This window comes from Melozone crissalis, unplaced genomic scaffold, assembly GCF_028551555.1.
Source record: "Melozone crissalis strain CALT ecotype California unplaced genomic scaffold, PUWL_Pcris_2 ptg000042l_1, whole genome shotgun sequence".
Classification (NCBI taxonomy): domain Eukaryota; kingdom Metazoa; phylum Chordata; class Aves; order Passeriformes; family Passerellidae; genus Melozone; species Melozone crissalis.
Window position 1 is genome coordinate 19174102 of NW_026535820.1, and position 17519 is coordinate 19191620.

Genomic DNA, 17519 nt, shown 5'->3' on the forward strand with positions numbered 1-17519 from the left:
TTTTCATGAAATGACAATTTCCTCAATACCATGTATTGTCTTAAATGCTGTATTTTGATTACATCTTCTGTCACAAGTAAGGAGGGCCTAACAATTCCAGCCTGTTCTACTTAAACTGCATAAGAACAGAGGTAAAATGGATAATGTTTCTGTAGGTAATGTAGCAATTTATATGAGATGCATAAAAATGGGGGTCAGACTTGTTTAGTATCTAACATAAATTCACTTCAGAATTTTTAAAAAATCAAGGGGTTTTTTTATTTACTCATTTGTGGTTTCCATTTTGTGGGTATTACACTTGATGTTCTCACATTACATTATTAAGAATTGTGTTCTGTCCAAGGCAGCTGAAATCACTCAAATTTTGTTTTGTTTTGAACACAGAATTAGAGCACTAAATTCTCTGAAAACTCCAATTCTGCACACGTCAAATGTATTTGAAACTTGTAGAAACCTAAAATCTTCTTTCTTTCCATACAACATAAGAAAATCCAAATCCTTTATCTGTTAGGAGTTGTAAAAATAGCTTTATGAGTGCTGAGGTTATTGTAGTGGTGTACATGTCAAGGAAACCAAATGGAAGTATCTTAGCTCAGTTTAGTGTATATGTCATGAGTCTACATGTGGTATTTTAATGGCACTTGTTCATGGGAGCTGGCTGCTGTGCATGACCATTGTCCAGCATAGTGTGCTGGGCCATAAAGAGGTTGGAATTGAACAAAAGCTGTTCATTTAATCTAGATTATCAAATTGTCTCCTATCAGCATGTGTGACACACTAGTGTTTTGCAAACTTTAGATCGGGCATCCTGATGTCAGGAAGTATGGACTTGAGAGAGACCTGGTGTTTCTGTTGTTCTGTTTTGTCAGGGTCATTCCTAGGATCACTGAAAAGTCTGCCTTCAGACCTTTCATGTCTCCTGACCCATTCATGATGGAAATTTGTACTTTTAACTGTTTCTACTGCTTCCTGTGTTAGCTTTTTTTCTCTACTCAGTTGAAGAATCAGTAGTGTAATCCTCATCTTCTTCACCAGAACAATGAATAAGTCCTATAAGTGATGATTTGGGCATAGCACACCTAGCAAAACTCAAACCCTTATTTGTATAAATGAGAGAAATGTGGTTACACCCATACAAAGGCCAAGAGCAAATATAATGTACAAAAAGTTTCTCTTCTCTTTTGAGGAGTGGAATACTTGGTGAACTGTAGTATGGGCTACCATGAGACCTGAGCTATGAGAAACCTGATCTCTTACTGGGAAGTCTTATTATACAAGCTTCAATTCAAAATTAGGGTTTGCATTAGGGTAAGAGAATGATAAAATCTCATTGACAGCTCTTACTTTATCTTATGTATGCCATTTGGTGCAAAGACAGGGTAATGAAACAGTTTTGCTTAGCTATAAAACAATTTGTATTTCTACTGCATTTCTTTTTGTTCAGTGTAGTCTTATTGCAGTCACATTCTATATTCGGAAGTATGTTTTGGTGGAAAATAAAAAGTATTACTACCTCTTGACACTTCCAACAATAAATCTTACTTCTGCATTTATCTTAGGTTATAGAACCAGTCACTAAAACTGCCTCAGAGTTTCAGTGTGTTATATTTTTGTGTAGGTCTTAATTCTGCAGAGGTTTGTAAAGACAGATAAAACAATTTAGAGCAAAACGGAATTTTTTTTCCAGTTATGTTTTCTGTCAACTGCACATTTTTATCATTGCTCCCATTTAAGCAATTTTGCTACAGTCATTTGTCAGTTTGATCCATTGCCAGCAGGGAGTGCAGAGTGCTCATAGTTACAGGAAATGTACAACCAAAGAGCTAACAAAATTCAGCTTTAAAAACCTGCTTCTTTCAGTGCAATGTGCCTGAGGCTAGCAAGTTTTAATTAAAGTGGGATTAGACAGGGAACTCATTTGTTTAGCTGTGATCATTGTGTTTAGTTGTAAAGCTGAATTGATGTTAGTTAGAGATCCAGAAGTGATAGCAATACTAAATAATAAGTGATACTAATTCTTGAAAAAGTTAAGAATTATGGTGTAAAATTTAAATACATGAGCTAAGTGTTTGTTTTGCAGCACCTACTGAGAATAAAGAAATAATTTCCCATATCAGTCAGCATGGAGGCAAGTGGCCATACTGGTTTAAAAAAATGGGTAAGTTGCATATTCAATATCTTCAGTTTATTTGTAATTTTTTTTCTTTCTAATTGTACTTTTATATCTGTTTAGAAAATCTTCAGAAACTTGGTAACTACTCCTTGAAACTGCAAGTAGTGTTGAATGAAAGTAATGCAGACACTTATGCAGGAAGGCCTCTGCCATCTAAAGTATTTAAATTTACTATTGTAGGTAAGAATTCCCATCTTTTTTCCTACTTTTAGTGTTTCTGTTTGATTCATATTATATCAAAATTTGTCATGTCCTAGTTGAGATGTGGTTTTCAGCACTGAAAAGTAGCATTTGTGTGTCAAATTTGAAGAATTTCCAGGAAACAATGGGGTTTTGTAGTAGGTTTTGATCTCATGTGTAATGTGTTGGCTCTGTGGCAGGCAGTTTTACATAAAAAAATAAAGCTCCTTGATGTGAACTTTCCTAAATGTATGTATAAAAAACAAACTTAAACTTCATTAGAATCCTCCTTTTTCCTCATGCCATTGACATAAATATTCTTTCATAAAACTAGTATTCATTAGACCAACTGTCATGCATAAACCACAGAAAAGCATTAAAAAACAGGTTATACATTTAAAATAAACATGTTGAGCTTGAAGTCTTTTTTAAAATTATTTAATTAAGGAAGAATCCTATGCAAAACTAAATTCTCCTTTGGTTGTAATGGATGTGTCTCTTTACTGCAATGCTTACTAGAATACTCATTTCAGAAAGGGTCGGAGTGAAAGGAGAGGTGGTGAGGTAGCCTGGAGCTTGATGATGGTGACAGTTACTGTTGAGTGTTTGTGGCTGAGAGAACGGGGAAGGCCAGCAAGGCAGATACTGTGGTGGGACTCTGTTACAGACCACCCAGCCAAGATGCAGAGGCAGATTGAATACATAAACAGCTGGGAGAAGTGTCACAATCACTAGTCCTTGTTCTTATGGGGGACTTCCCCTTTACCAGATGTGTGCTGGAAATGTAACACAGCAGAGAGGAAGTGGTCTAGGAGATTCCTGGAGACTTTTGAAGAGAACTTGCTGAGCTGACACAACTGGTGAGGGAGCCAGCTGGGCAGGGAGCCCCATCTCCTTTGTGACTTTCTCTTTGAGAATAGAGAAGGACTGGTGGGTGGTTGGAGGCTGTCTTGAGCATATCAATCATAAAATGGATGTTTACAGTGTTCACTGTTCTTGAAGTAAGGAGCGAACTGTCATCTTCGACTTCCAGAGGGCAGGATTTGGCCTGTTAGGTGAGTGATTGACAGAGTCCCTTGGGAGGTAGTTCTGAAGGGCAGAGGAATCCAGAAAGGCTGGAAGAAGAAGAGGAAAAAGGAGGCTCACAACCTGAACTTCAGGAGAAGACTCTTGCCCCTTCAAAGGATCTGCCTGTTAAAGCTCTATGGAAGGAGGCCCTGGACGGACTGGAGGCCCAAGCAAGTTTGTTAGTATTCACAGTCACTTCCAAGCTCAAGTCTGGTTCATCACAATGAATGGAAAGTCAGACAAAAATTCCTGGAGGCTTGCATGGATGAACAAGGAGCTACTGGCAAAACTCAACACAAAGAAGTATACAGAAGATGGAAATGGAACCACGTAACTGGGGAGGAATACAGACACCGTCCAAGCATGCAGAGATGGGGTTAGGAAAGCCAAAGTCCAATTGGAATTGCAAATGGAATCACTAGCAAGGGATATCAAAGTCAAGAAGATAGACTTCTTTAAATACATAGGTGACAAAAGGATGGCTGAAATAAATATGAGCCCACTGTTGAATGAGGCAGGGAACACAGGATGTGGAAAAGGCTGAGATACTGAAATCATCTGCCTTAGTATTTACTAGTAAGACAGACCTCAGGAATCCCAGACCCCAAAGACCTTCCCCTGGTGAAAGGTCTGGGACAAGGAGGATACACCCTTGGTGGAAGATGATCAGGCCAGGGAATACCTGAGCAAACTGGTGATACCTATGTTCATGGGCCATGATGGGATGCACTCATGAACCAGAGAGAGCTGACTGATATCCTTATGAGGCCACTCACACTAATTGAATAATCGTGGCAATTGAGAGAACTGCCTGATGTTTTGAGGAAAGCATCACTCCCATCTACAGAAATCAGGAAGAGGACACGCAGAGCTACAGGCCAGTCAACTTAATTTCAGTTTGTGGAAAGGTGATGGGGCAACTAATCCTGAAAACCATTTCCAGGTATGTGAAGGACTAGAAGATCCTCAGGAGTAGTTAGCATGGATTCACCTTCTATGATGAAAGGACTAGCTTAGTAGATGTTGTCTACCTGGACTACAGCAGGGTTCTCATCAGTAAGATCCCATAAGATCCTTACAGAGAAGCTCATGAAGTTTGGACTGGATGAACAGAGTGAGGGGAATTAATGAACAGTGAGCCCAGAGAGTGGTGATCTGTCTAGTTGGAGGGCAGCAAGTAGGGGTTACCCCAGGGGGTCAATACAGGGTTTGATCCTGCTCAATGTCTTATGAAGGATCTGGATAACAAGAGAGAATGTACCTTTAGCAAGTTTTCCTGATAACACAAAACTGGGAAGAGTGGCTGATACACCTGAGAATTTGCCACCATCCAGAATGACCTCAGCAGGCTGCAGAAATTGGCTGTCTGGAACCTTAGGAAATTCAGCATGAAGGATGAAGTCCTGCACCTGCAGAAGGGCAGCCTGCAACCCAGGTATCTGGAAAGCAGCAGGAAAGACCTGGAAGTCCTGGTGGGCAGCAGGTGGACACAAACCAGCGATGTGCCCTCACAGCAACAGCAGCAACAACCTCTTGGGCTGCTTTAGAAGCTGGTCAAGGGAGGTGATCCTTTCTCTCCTCTCAGGATTGGTGAGGCTACCTGGGTTACTGTGCCCAGAGCTGGACACATTACATTACAACACACAGACATGGATATTCTGGAGAGAGTCTAGCACAGGGCCCTGAAGATGAGGAAGGGACTGGAGGGTGCTGAGGCAGTGAAACAATTTTCCCAGAGAAGTTGTGTTAGCTCCACCCCTGGAAGTGTTCAAGACCATATGGGACTCTGAGCAACCTTGTCTAGTGGAAGGTGTTCCTGTCCACAGCAACGGGGTTGGAACTGGGTGATGTTTAAGGTCCTTTTCAACTCAAAGCATTCTATGCTTCTGTGATCTCTTACCTGAAAAAAGTCTGGGGGAGCAGTGACTGCTTTGCCTGAAGATGACTCGTGGGGGTCTTACCAATGTCTATAAATAACTGAAGGGAGTGTAAAGAAGATGGAGCCAGGCTTTTTCCAGTGGTGCTCAGTGACAGGACCAGAGCCAATGGGCACACACTGAAACACAGGGGTTCTCTCCAAACATCAGGAAACAGGAGTTTTTCACTATAAATGTGACGCAGTGGTGGCACAAGAAGTTGTGGAGTTTCCTTTCTTGGTGATATCAGAAGTTGTCTAAAGATGTTCCGGGGCAGCTGACTCTAGGTGGTCCCATTTGAGCCAGGAGCATTGGATAAGATGACCTCCAGAAAACCCTTCTGACCTCAGCCATTCTGTGAACTTTATCTACAAGAGGGACAGGAAGAGGGAAAGAAAAAAAAGCCAATTTCTTTGCATTTAATATCAAAATGATTATTTTTGTCACAATCTTGGGAGGTACAGCTAACATCTGTTTTCAGAAGATCAAAGGGGAGGGAAAAAATCAATGTTTTCTATTTCTTCCACAAAAGAGAGGCTTTGAATGCAAATTCTTGAGGCAGAAAATAGTTCTTTGTATAGCATATTTTTCTAAAAGTTTCTACATATTGGCAGAGTATAAAGAGGTGTTCTTGTATGACAGTAAAGGAAAAAAAATGTTTGGCATTACTTGAAAAGAGTAGTTATCTAAACATATGTCTAAAAACATGCCATGGAAGGCTCAAGATATTTCTGTGAACTTGCAAGTAAAGAAGAGGAAAAAAAAACTTGTTCTCTGAACAAAAATGAATCTTTCCTCTTCTTTTATCTCTTTATCAAAATGAAAAGAGAATCTTATTATTTTCCAGTAGTAGTGTGGCTTCCCCCAGTATGGCAGTTAACTATTCAGTTAAAGATTCCTTCAGCTATAACAGCTAAAATGAACAAATCTCAATGGAAAGGAATAAAACTTTGAAAAACTGATTTAGCTAATAGTGTTTTGCAGAGATAAACAAAACTCTACAACTTTTGTGAAAGTTGTAAATCTGGTGTATTTATTACAGCACTGGACTGAGAAACAAATTATTCTATTTTTCTAACAGAAGGTTGTCACTGAGTGTTTATAGTTGTTCTTGATAAGCTAAAAAATCACCATAAATGCTGGTTAAAACTGAGCTTCCGAAGTCAATCTACAAGGTTTGTGGTTTTAGTTCAGACATGTTCTTTTGGCAGTTACTCACTTAAATATTGCAGAAGTTATTCTACTGTTACTTTCTCAAATAATTTTACAGTTTTATCATTTGCTTACAATGACAAATAAAGTTGTAGACACTGTAAGGTTGAGGTCTTTCTCTTGTTATAACCAGTAACTAATTTTGGCCAATGCAAGGTATCTGTCATCTCCTGTGCAAAGGAAGCTCCCTGATAATGGACACCCCTAGGTTGTATAGATAGTTATTAATTTGAGTTTGAAATGTTTTGGTAGGATATTAATTTACCATGTAGTTCAGCATGCATTGCTTCTTTTTTCAAAGGTCACTTGGTCAAGACATTTGGTTTCCACAAAGTATGATTATTGATTTACACGCTCCAGTTGATAGACACTCCACTTGTTACCACTGTTTGGTCTTGTTTGCTAGTGCCTAAAACTAGCAAAGGGAGTGTGGAGGGGCCAGGTTTCACAGGAAACTAGTGGAGGAAGTCTAGTGGGGCCAGCTTTTACAGGAAAGATACACTCATGGTTTTTTTTCTAATACTCATCATTATATACCTTTATTTCTCAAATTTGAGGCAATTGTAGAACAAGAATGTTCTGTTGCATGAATGATTTATTTTACCAGAATTAAAGCAATTGAATATTTAGGAAAAGCTGTCCACGCAGAACTTTTTTACTTTCAGGTGCTGTATTGGTGTTTTGAATACTTTGGGAATTTTGACTATCTTGTTATGTTTCTTATACTGTAGTCTCCTACTGTTATATTTTAACCACTGTTTTTATTTCAGTGTAAATTAAAAAAAGAACAAAAGCATAACTTTGGTTATAACAGTATTCTGAACAGCCTGTTTACTTTGTGTCTGGAAACCTCTTGACTTAATTGCAGCCTTAATCAAGAAAAAGCCAAGGAGCACACATAATTCTTTCTAAAAATGTATTATTCTTTTCTCTTAGAGGGCAAACCAGAGAAATTTTTGGTGGGTCTCTTGGAGCTTCCTTTTCGAATTGGAGTACCTTTTAGTATTCCTTTGGAATTGCAGGATGAATTTGGTCATGCAACACACTTGACAAATCGCATTAGACCAATTCTGGAAGCTAGGTAATTCAGCCATCTTTTTTTATTTCCCCTTTCTTTATATGACAATAATATAATAATACTTTAGGGTTTATCTGAATGATATTCTGGGAATTTCTCACATAAATTAACTGATATTTTTCCTTTAATGTTCATAAGAATGTCTGAAAGTATCTTGTATATTAAAACACTGTGTTTGTTTTTAAACTGGTTCTCTTGTGTTTTCTATATATTTTTCTAGTGGATTAACACTGAAGCATGAAGACATACCTGTGGCAACAAAGTGTGTCATTAAGGGTGTTACTGCTAAAGGCTGTGTAAATAGTTGCCAGGGCAAGGTAGGCTAATAAATTTAAACTTTAAGTAAACTTTCTCTGTCTACTAAGAGACAGAGAAAATAATTTTTATGGGAAATAAATTGTTAAGTTTGGTCTGCACTAATGACTACAGACATTTCTTGGGATATTTTTAAATTATCTCTTAGAGCTCTACTTGGAGCAATTTGTATTTCCCATACCTGCACTCTTTTCACAGCTGATGGGACCTGGAGCTAGAAGGGCTGAGCAATGCATGGATGTGTGGTAGAGTGTACCCAGCACACCAAATCAGCTGTCTTAGTTTGAACTAGTGCTGAGATTGGTTTAAACCAAATCATCCTGGTACTTTTGCACTGAAAGATGATAGGGAGCTAAAGCAAATGAAATCTTACATTCTTAGTTCAGATGATGGGTAGTAGCAGCTAATATGCAGGGTGTCTGCTCAAGCTTCTTTAATTGTTTCCACTATTCTTGTTGCACTTACACAGTTATGCTTATCCACTTACACACTTATGTTATCTAAAGCCAGCCTGTTACTGATGGATTCTCAGCACCGTGTCAAGCTTCTACTTTACTGTAAAACCCAAAATGTACATTCCATGTTAAAAAGATTTTTTTCATAAAACAGATCTTAATGCTTTTGATGAATATAGATTTAAATATTTTAAAAATATTTTTTAAATTATTTATAAGGCATATTTAGACAGTATTTTAGCCAGGTCCCTATCCTTTCATTTAGTCTGATAGTCTAGTGTATTAATAACAAAGCTAGGAGATGAGATATCCCATTTTACTGTTGATATTGTTGCTTAGAAAATAGCAAATAATGTTGCTGGTGGAAAGATGTATGAACAGGAGAAAGAGCATATATACCTGCTTATTGAAAATTAAAGGGTGTTCAGTGTAGTAAATTTTGTAGGCAGAGTTCATAATCTAAGGTAAAGGGCAAGAACAATGGCATAAAATGGAGTGAATTATGAGAAATAAAGTGTATAGGAGCAAATGTGCCAGACTTTAGCAAGAGATAAATTTGGTGAGGGGCAAGACCAAGAATAATTTATGGAATTTGCAGTATAGAAATAATATTGTACCATAATAATTAAAAGAATTATTCTTATTACTATTTTTCATTATCTGATTTTAATGTGAAAATTTGTTTTAGTGATGCAATTTACAGCAGTTATTTTTCTTACATCCTTAATCAAAGATAGATGGACAGTGATAGCGATGCCTTGCTAAGGAATAACAAACACAGAACTTGCAGACCCTTATTTTAAGACTTTTTTTTTTAACTGCTATATTTTTCCCCAATTAAACAGCCTCTAAGCAGGAAATGAAAAGTTATGACCGCTGCTTTTCGTAGTTTCAGAATCATGTAGTTTAACATATAAATCCTGAATTGAACATCTCTGATTATAATAACATGGAAAAGAGGTGTCAGTACAGGAGAAAAAAATCTTTATTTTTTGTAGCACTGTAAGACAATTTCTAGGGACTTCTGAAATTAACATATATACAAATTGACATGATTATGTGAAACTAATACATTTAAGGTTAATAATTAACCTTTATTTTTTTATTTAAGGTTAATAATTAAAATATTCTTTTCATTAGAACTTTAATCTGAAGATTACTCTTCCTGGTTTGAAAGAAGATACACAAGTCATTAAAATAAGATTGCAGCCTGGTAAGTATCCTTAAAATATTTAGTGAAATTCTGTTAAATTTTATTCTGACACTATTAACGAAAGCTTCTCCCAAGAAAGTAAAATATTTAGTGAGGCATAAAAAAGGATTCAGGTGATGACTAGAAAGGAAATAAAGCCAAGAGCATCTCATTCTTGGCAGGAGTATCACTGTACTCACAGTACAATCTTACCTACTATTCTAGGGGCTGGAATATTGGTCTGCTTATTTGAGATACATTTTTGTCTTTTAATTACTTTAAATCTTTTTTTAATCTAGCACCACTGAACGAATGAATTTCTTATCTTCTTGTTTTTCTTTAACATTAAGACTTTTAACCTGTACTAATCAGTATTGACCTGTTCTCCTTGCAGAAAACCTTTTATGAATGAATAAGTGGTCGTTCAGTTTCTTAACTGAGCAAAGGGGGATGCTTTGGCAATTGAATTTTGTCTGAAATTTTTATGTTACATGAATTTATCATAATGCAAGACAGGAACATAGAGGAGTGTAAGGACACTGCCCTAACCAGAATTTTATGTTTTCTGGATGTCTTGATTCAGAGGAGTCCCTTACATGAGATCTTGTTATCCCTTGTTACCTGGATTTTTCTGGATTTGGGATGTAAAGTATAGTATGAAAGCTAAGTTTTGGCCTCCCAGATTACCAGACTTCAGGCTTGACCATCTCATTTTGCATAGATACTGTCTTCTACTTTGTAAGACCAACAATGCAGAGTTTAGTCCATTAATCTTTATCCTTTGAGGAGTTAAGGGTTTATGTAGAAAACAGTGAAATGATTGGACTTGAGACAGACTGTGTTGTGTGTTGCTGTTACTTACCTTGGACTGTTATTTACCTTCGTCCTTCATTTTGCTTTCGACAATATAGAGATGCTTCACTGCCTCTTTCTTCTCACTTGAGTTAAATCCTTGGCTTTGTAAGCTGGTTTTTGAGGAAGGAATAATAAAAGCTATTTCAGTCTCATTCTTCAACTAGTGAGTTTGAAATAGAAGATTTAATAAGTCATGCATAAAGGATGCTTCTGAAAAATTACCATCTTTGTTCTTTCAGAACCTTTCTTTTAATAGTAATCTGTTACTTCTTTCTCTTTTTAAAAACTTATAAAATAATTATGTGTTCCAGGAGATAGACTTATCTGAATAGCTTTACTTTATTATCTAAGTAATGACATCAAAATTTTCTTTTGCATTTTTTTGCATGCAGATTGTAGCTGTGATAGCTTTGGCAATTAATTGGCTATCTCAACATTGATTTTTTTGCGTTTATCATGTCACAGGAAAGCTCAAAGTTTTTTTTTTTATGAATGTGAATCCATATAGCATGTAAACAAAATTATATCATGTGTTTACACCTTGTATATTCTGAATTTCATTGTGTTTTTTTAAGGGTACTCTACTAAGTTCAGAAGGTGGGCAGATGGTATGTGTTGAAGGACAGAAAGTGTAGAACTTTCCAGTACAAACCAATATATATACCTGAATTGTTTGAAATGGTTTGTTACCACAGATATCTTGGTAGCTTGGCTTTAAAATCTCTGAGATAGCAAAAACTTAAATTTAGTGTCTCACAAGTTATCCAGAATGTAACTTTTGTTCTGCAATTGTGCATTTTTTACAGGCCCTCCTCGTCAATTGAAAGTAAAACCAGATTCAGAAATTCTAAAGATTGAAAATGGTACAGCTTTTCCCTTTCAGGTTGAAGTATTGGATGAATCAGGAAATATAACAGCACAGCCAGAGTTGATTGTTCATTGTAAGGTAAACTTAATTTCATAGCCATAAGGATTTTTATTCTTGCTTTTTAAAGGGTTGGAAGAAGAATCTGTGTTGGAATCTATGTAGAATTTAATATCTTTAGCAATGCTTTCCAAGTTTCTACAGCTTGCTAGCCATAACTGTGACTCTCTTACCTCTTATGTATTATGAGCCATTCAGTAAATTTTAGAATCAGTGGAACATGACCTTAGAAAAGGAAGAGAAAATTATGTGAGGATGTATAGGTTCAATTTTGAGGCATTTTAGACCATATTTATCATATACAATGTTAAAATTTATTCAGAAAGCTTACTTCTGGTATTTATAAGTGTACTGGTGCTTATGATAATTTCTAATAATAATATTAGAAATTATCACAAGCACCAGTATAAGCTCAGAAGGGAATGCGTATCTTGCTCTGACTTTAGGAGGTAAAAAACCTTCCCATTTTGGCCATCTTTGTTTGGACTCAAGAAAGTGACTTCCCCAATTCTAGTGAAATTCAGCAAGGATATATAGAAGTGTTTTCCCACTGCAAAATAGGCTGCATTCCATTTGCTCTTTTTATGGGTACATGCTCTTCCTGTAGACTGGGTCTGCAGTGATATGATGAATGTGATATTTAAATTCCTTTAATGTGTGATGTTTAGCAAATTACTTCACAAGTTAATTGAATTTATTGCATAATGGCAGAAGAGTCTGACTATTGTGGGTTATTAAAGCAAGTGAATAGATAGTATACTTTATTTCTATAACTTATGCCTTTCTCCCACACATCTCTTATCACCTGCAGAAAAATACAGGTTCCAATTGTTTCCAGTTGTCTTACAGTTGTTGGAAAACTGAAATATATTTTTTTTTCTGTAAAGAATTATATATATATATTTGGACTTTGCGAATAATCATTTCTGAAATAATCATGGTACTTCTGTATAAGAAACTTGATGTTTAATCTTACATTTTCAATAGTTTTTAGGTGCTTCAGACCTTCCTGTGTATTCTGTGGACTGCAGTAATGGAGGAACAAACATTTTAACTGGTCCAGTTATACATGTACAGAATATCAAGAAAGACCAGATATTGAAAGCCAGGTTTGAAGTACTTGTAAGTATTGGTTGGAATGTTTGTATTAACAAAAGATTGAAAAGTTTATTGTAGTGTCTTGCCAGCATTTTTTATGAATAAGCTTAGCTCCACCAAAGTTAGTGGTTTTGGTGTCATAAACCTCATAATCAGGTGGCTATGCTTTTTTATCACTAGACAATTAGAAAAAGGCAAAGAGTTTTTTCCATTTTTTTTTCTTCACTTCTAACTCTATTTGTTAAATCCCTGAGGTGTTTCAGAAAGATGCATGTGTTCTGGGATTTTTCTTCCCCTTTTTAATTCCTGGATTGTTTTCACAAATTGCCCTCATTGCATAAACGTTTTAGTGTAAGAATCAGTATGGCAATCAATAGTTTTTTGTAGTGTTTCAGTTTCAAAGCTCATGAAGTATGAATTTTTTAAATGCTATTGAAAATTCTAGTTCTCTGGCAGTCAGGAGAGTCATGCTGCTGGAGAAAATAAGACCCATGTGTGTTTTACTCTGGAAAAATGTGTAAATAAATACTAGTATGGCAAGAGGAATTATATGAAATGATACTTAGGATTGTGCTTAAAGTGTATTTTTTAAATTTTATAACCTACTGCTTCTGGAATAGAAAAAATCTAAACAGCTAACATCGATTCTAGTATCTGTTAGAAGTTGTAATTATATTGGCGTATCTTTTTGATTTACTTTTGCCAAGTCAAGCTGATTTCATGACACCTGGTCATACCTGGTAATTCTGAGTAGAGCCATAGGCTATTATGGTGTTATGTGTATGCATATCTAAATTAATTATCTTAATTATATGTCTTTTTTTTTTTTCTACCCATGAATAGAATTGCAAAGATGTGCCACCAGTGGAAAAGATTATTAAACTTCTTCCTAGCAGTCACGTTGCAAGACTACAGGTCTTAAGTATGAATGGACAAAAAGCTCTTCAGATTAAACATCAGGATGAAATCAGTTGTGTTGCTGGCCAAGTCATGAATAAACTTATATTTCAAATGTATGATGAAGCAGAAAGGGAAATACCCATAACTGCAGCTGCTACAGAAAAAATCAAGGCAAGTACTTTTGAGTAAACAGCAGCATAATATGGGGGAGAAACACAAAGCTGGTACCATTAAAATCCATAAATATCAGACTACTACATAATATTCCTCAAAACTGTATTAATAAACATTGAAACTTAACTCTCCTTTTATTTTTTTATATTTTTATTAATTAAATGTCAAGTAATGCTTCAGGGTAATATTATGAAAAGCAGGTTAGTATTTCCAGTGCTTCTCCTAAATGCATTAAATAATTATCACAGAGGTATAATTCCTCAGATCCAGGACCTTCCCAACATTTAGAAACTTTAAATAGGCATGTTCCCCATGAAGGCTTGCTTGCCTATCTTATCTCCCTGTCTTATGTGTGCACTTATGAGGAGTCCAAAACAAACATAGAGATTCACCAAATATATGACACTTGTATCTTTTCTAATTCAAGTTCAGTGAGGGAAACCTAATGTATGTTTTGATCTGCTTGTGGTTTTTTTCAAGTAATTGACTGTATTTCAGCAGATAGCATTAGTTACTGCTGAGAAATGTCCAGGCTTTCCATTGAAAGCTGGTATTGCCTGTATGTTACATCAGCATATTTAGAATGGCTCCAGATGCATTATGTAGCTAGTCATTTATAATTTAGCTTTTGATTAATTTATAAAATTTTAATTTTAGGTCAACTGGACACCTAAAATTGACAGAGAGCTGTTGATGCAGGGATTATTACCTGATGTAAAAGTACCAACTTCAGTAAAAGATGCACGTTACTGTCTAATTACTTACCTTGATGAGCACGTGTCTTTGGAAAGTGCATTCACAGTCAGGTTTGTTCATTTGGTATATTTCTTTATTAACCATGTTATTGGCATAGCATTGTAGATCTCATTACTTTGGAGTAAAACAAAAGTCTTTAGCTGAAATAATGAAAGTGGTTGGCAAATTAACAGGAGAATGTCAGCTTGGGAAATGGGAAGGGTTTATGTAAATTTATTAAATGTGAGAACGTTGTCTATGTGAAAGAGTCCATTGTGATTACTGACTTGCATCCAGCCCTATAATCACTTATGTAAATATACATATACTGAAGAAGACTGTTGATTTTTTTTTTTGTAAAGTTGAAGTAAACATTAGCTCACAGAATAAGGTGACTGGTGACAGAGGAGAAAGAGATATCCGTACAAAGTTAATTCTTATCTGGTTTCTGAGTCAAAACTGACAGGCTGTAAATTGAACCTTAAAATTACCTGTTTATCACTCTTAGTGTGTTTAAGACTTGTATCTTATAAAGTTTATTAAGAGGAATCTGATTCTAAATTACTTCAGTGTATTTCATGTGATTTTTAATAGGTTATAATTAATTAATTCACAGCACTCTGATGCCAGGGGTAAATTTGCAGCAATTAGTCATTTCACAGATGTGCAGTAGGAAAATAAAATACACTGCATGACAAAGCATTAAGATTCTTAAATATATTTATCACGCCTTCTATGATGTTATATTTACCATTATGAGAGAGATAACTCAATTTTCATGTACTCAGACCAGTTCCTGATGAACCCAAACACATTAAATGTAAACTAAAAGGCTCAAACACACTGCAGATGGGTGAAGAACTGCAGAGTGAAATCGGTAAGTTGTTTGCATATTCTTTGTTTTCTTCTAAGATATATTTCTTTTTCTTGGCAGTTTGTTAAGACTGTTATATATACAGATGTCATCAAGAGTAAATTGCCTTCAACTACTTTAATAAAAAAACAGGTTTACATTCTCATTCACAGAAAGATATTCAGACTTCTGAATTGCCATTTTACACTTCTGGAGTTACTCTCTGATAAAATTTACCTCTTACTTTGTACATCAGGACATTCATCACACTTAGTTCAAACAGTTCATACATTTTTGTTTAGTTCATGTATTCTGAAATCTCAAAGGCTTAACAGCATTCAGACTGTTGCTAAGGCATGGACTTCAGAGGAAGGCATGTTAGGGATCAGTCTTCTCATTCTTCTCATTTTTGTATGCAGTTACCACATGTCAATGAGAAATTAAAGTCTTTCAGTATTGGAACATTAAAAGCTTGGGTGTGAATGAAGAAAGCACATAAGAACAAAAAGAGATAGAGAAAAAAACTAGGTTGAAAAACGCTTTCAATTTTGAGGTTTTTTTTCTTTTAATTTTTGGTAAGAAATAATCTTTGAATAAAAAGAATTGGGAAGCACAAATACGGGATATAACTAAATAGATACATTTGATTCATACCCACAAGACTGGGGCTTCTTATCAATGTATATAAAAACCTGAAGAGAGTGTAAAAGATTTGGAGTGGGGCTTTTCCTAGGTGTGTTCAGAGACTCTAAAGAGAGACAGTGGGCACCAAGTGAAACGTGGGATGTTCCACCCAAACATCAGGAAACACTTTTTCAATGTGAGCCTGACTGAGCACTGGCACAGATTGCCCAGAATTTGTGGTGTCCCTCCTTAGAGATACTCAGAAGCTGCCTGTCTGCAACTGGCTCGAGGTTGCCCTACTTGAGCAGGGGTTTTGAACCAGGTGACATCCAGAAATACCCTTCAACCTCAGCCTGTGATGTAGTGATAGTTACTGAATTTTTTTCTATATTGTGTCTGTGTTGTGTATGTTTATATTCCATATGTTGTATAATGTTTTGTTAAAGCAGCTGCTGAGGTCATCATCCTAATAATTATTTTAATCATCATCGTCTTTTTTAACAGATGTAATGATTACAGATCAGTTTGGAAATCAGGTTCAGACAATGACATCTGCATGTGTAAATTCCCTAGGAGTTTCTGGACCTGGACTTGATAAATCAAATTTGAAAATAACTTGGCAGGTATTTATAAGATGTCATATAGTTTACTCCTTTGTGGCATTTGTGTGGTAATTGTCTTAATTCTGTTACGCAGAACTAAACCAAAAATGTGGAAAGGTATTCAAATGACATGCTAGTTGGTTGCTGAAAGCATTAAAATTGTATGATCCTGTTCTAAGGAGCACAGCTGCATCTGTTAAAAACCTTATCACTGCTGCAGCTGTAAAATGTGGAGGCCGGTTTACTCTTTGCTTGAGTCAGGGTTGCTTTGTTTCTAGGTCATTGTTCTATTTGTTTTTTCTATCTTGCTTTTAGTCTTCTGTGGTTTTTTATGTTGGTACAGTTGATTTTAAGATGTTTTGAAAAACCTTGTAGAATGTACTAGTATCTATACCTTTTAAAATTCACTGGATATAACCTGAAAAACAAGTTTCTGAGAAATTCTTGAGTTTGAAATGTGTCACTTCTTACTCATGAAGTTCATTAAAATTTAAGAGAAGGAATAGAACTTGTAGTTTAATTTTTAGTCCACTGTCTCACAGTAAAAATACCAAACAGTATTTATAGCATTAATGCTATATTAAAAAAATACTGGTAAGTTTTACTTTGCTGTATTTGTTGTTGATAAAATTTTCTTTGTTTCTCAATAGGAAAGTACTCAGACAATGAAAGTAAAAGGTATTCGGTACAAACCCTGTTTACTTGGAAGCAAAGAATTGTGTTTTGCTTGGCGTGAGTTTTCTGACTTTATCAGAGTGAATTTAGTAGCAGGATCCCCAGCTAAATTGCAGCTTGTGGATTGGCCAGAGTTAGAAAAGGTAAGTTGAACAATTTTGCTTTAGAAAAAACAACATGGTCCCTAGTCAGGTATTTTAATTCCATTTTTCATGCAATAGCTAGCTCCATTAGGTTTTTAAAAGTAAACTTATTTTGGAGTAATCTAACTCATATGTGTATGTTTACAACCTTAAGTACTGTAAACTTTATTCTGCCCCATTTGCCTTTCTACAGGTAGTGTAACTTTTCTCTAGTGCAGTAATTTTACTGTGGGCTGGATCCTGACACCCATCTTTCACTGCTGTTTTCCAGAAATACAATCCTTAGTGGTAGTAATGGCTGGCAGCTCATCTCTCTGTCTCTTACTGGGTTTTTTTGATGTTCAGG

General features: G+C 35.8%; 1 protein-coding gene across 1 annotated transcript in view; it reads left to right on the plus strand.

The window, feature by feature from the left end:
* SMCHD1 (structural maintenance of chromosomes flexible hinge domain containing 1) overlaps positions 1–17519 on the plus strand; it is a 69071-nt gene that overhangs the window by 26655 nt on the left and 24897 nt on the right. The window contains exons 18-29 of the mRNA XM_054285180.1: positions 2081–2158; positions 2234–2353; positions 7486–7630; positions 7848–7944; positions 9538–9610; positions 11251–11390; positions 12357–12491; positions 13311–13538; positions 14199–14347; positions 15065–15153; positions 16258–16376; positions 17006–17173. Of these exons, the coding sequence (XP_054141155.1) occupies positions 2081–2158; positions 2234–2353; positions 7486–7630; positions 7848–7944; positions 9538–9610; positions 11251–11390; positions 12357–12491; positions 13311–13538; positions 14199–14347; positions 15065–15153; positions 16258–16376; positions 17006–17173 (1541 nt within the window). The remainder of the gene's footprint in view (positions 1–2080; positions 2159–2233; positions 2354–7485; positions 7631–7847; positions 7945–9537; positions 9611–11250; positions 11391–12356; positions 12492–13310; positions 13539–14198; positions 14348–15064; positions 15154–16257; positions 16377–17005; positions 17174–17519) is intronic.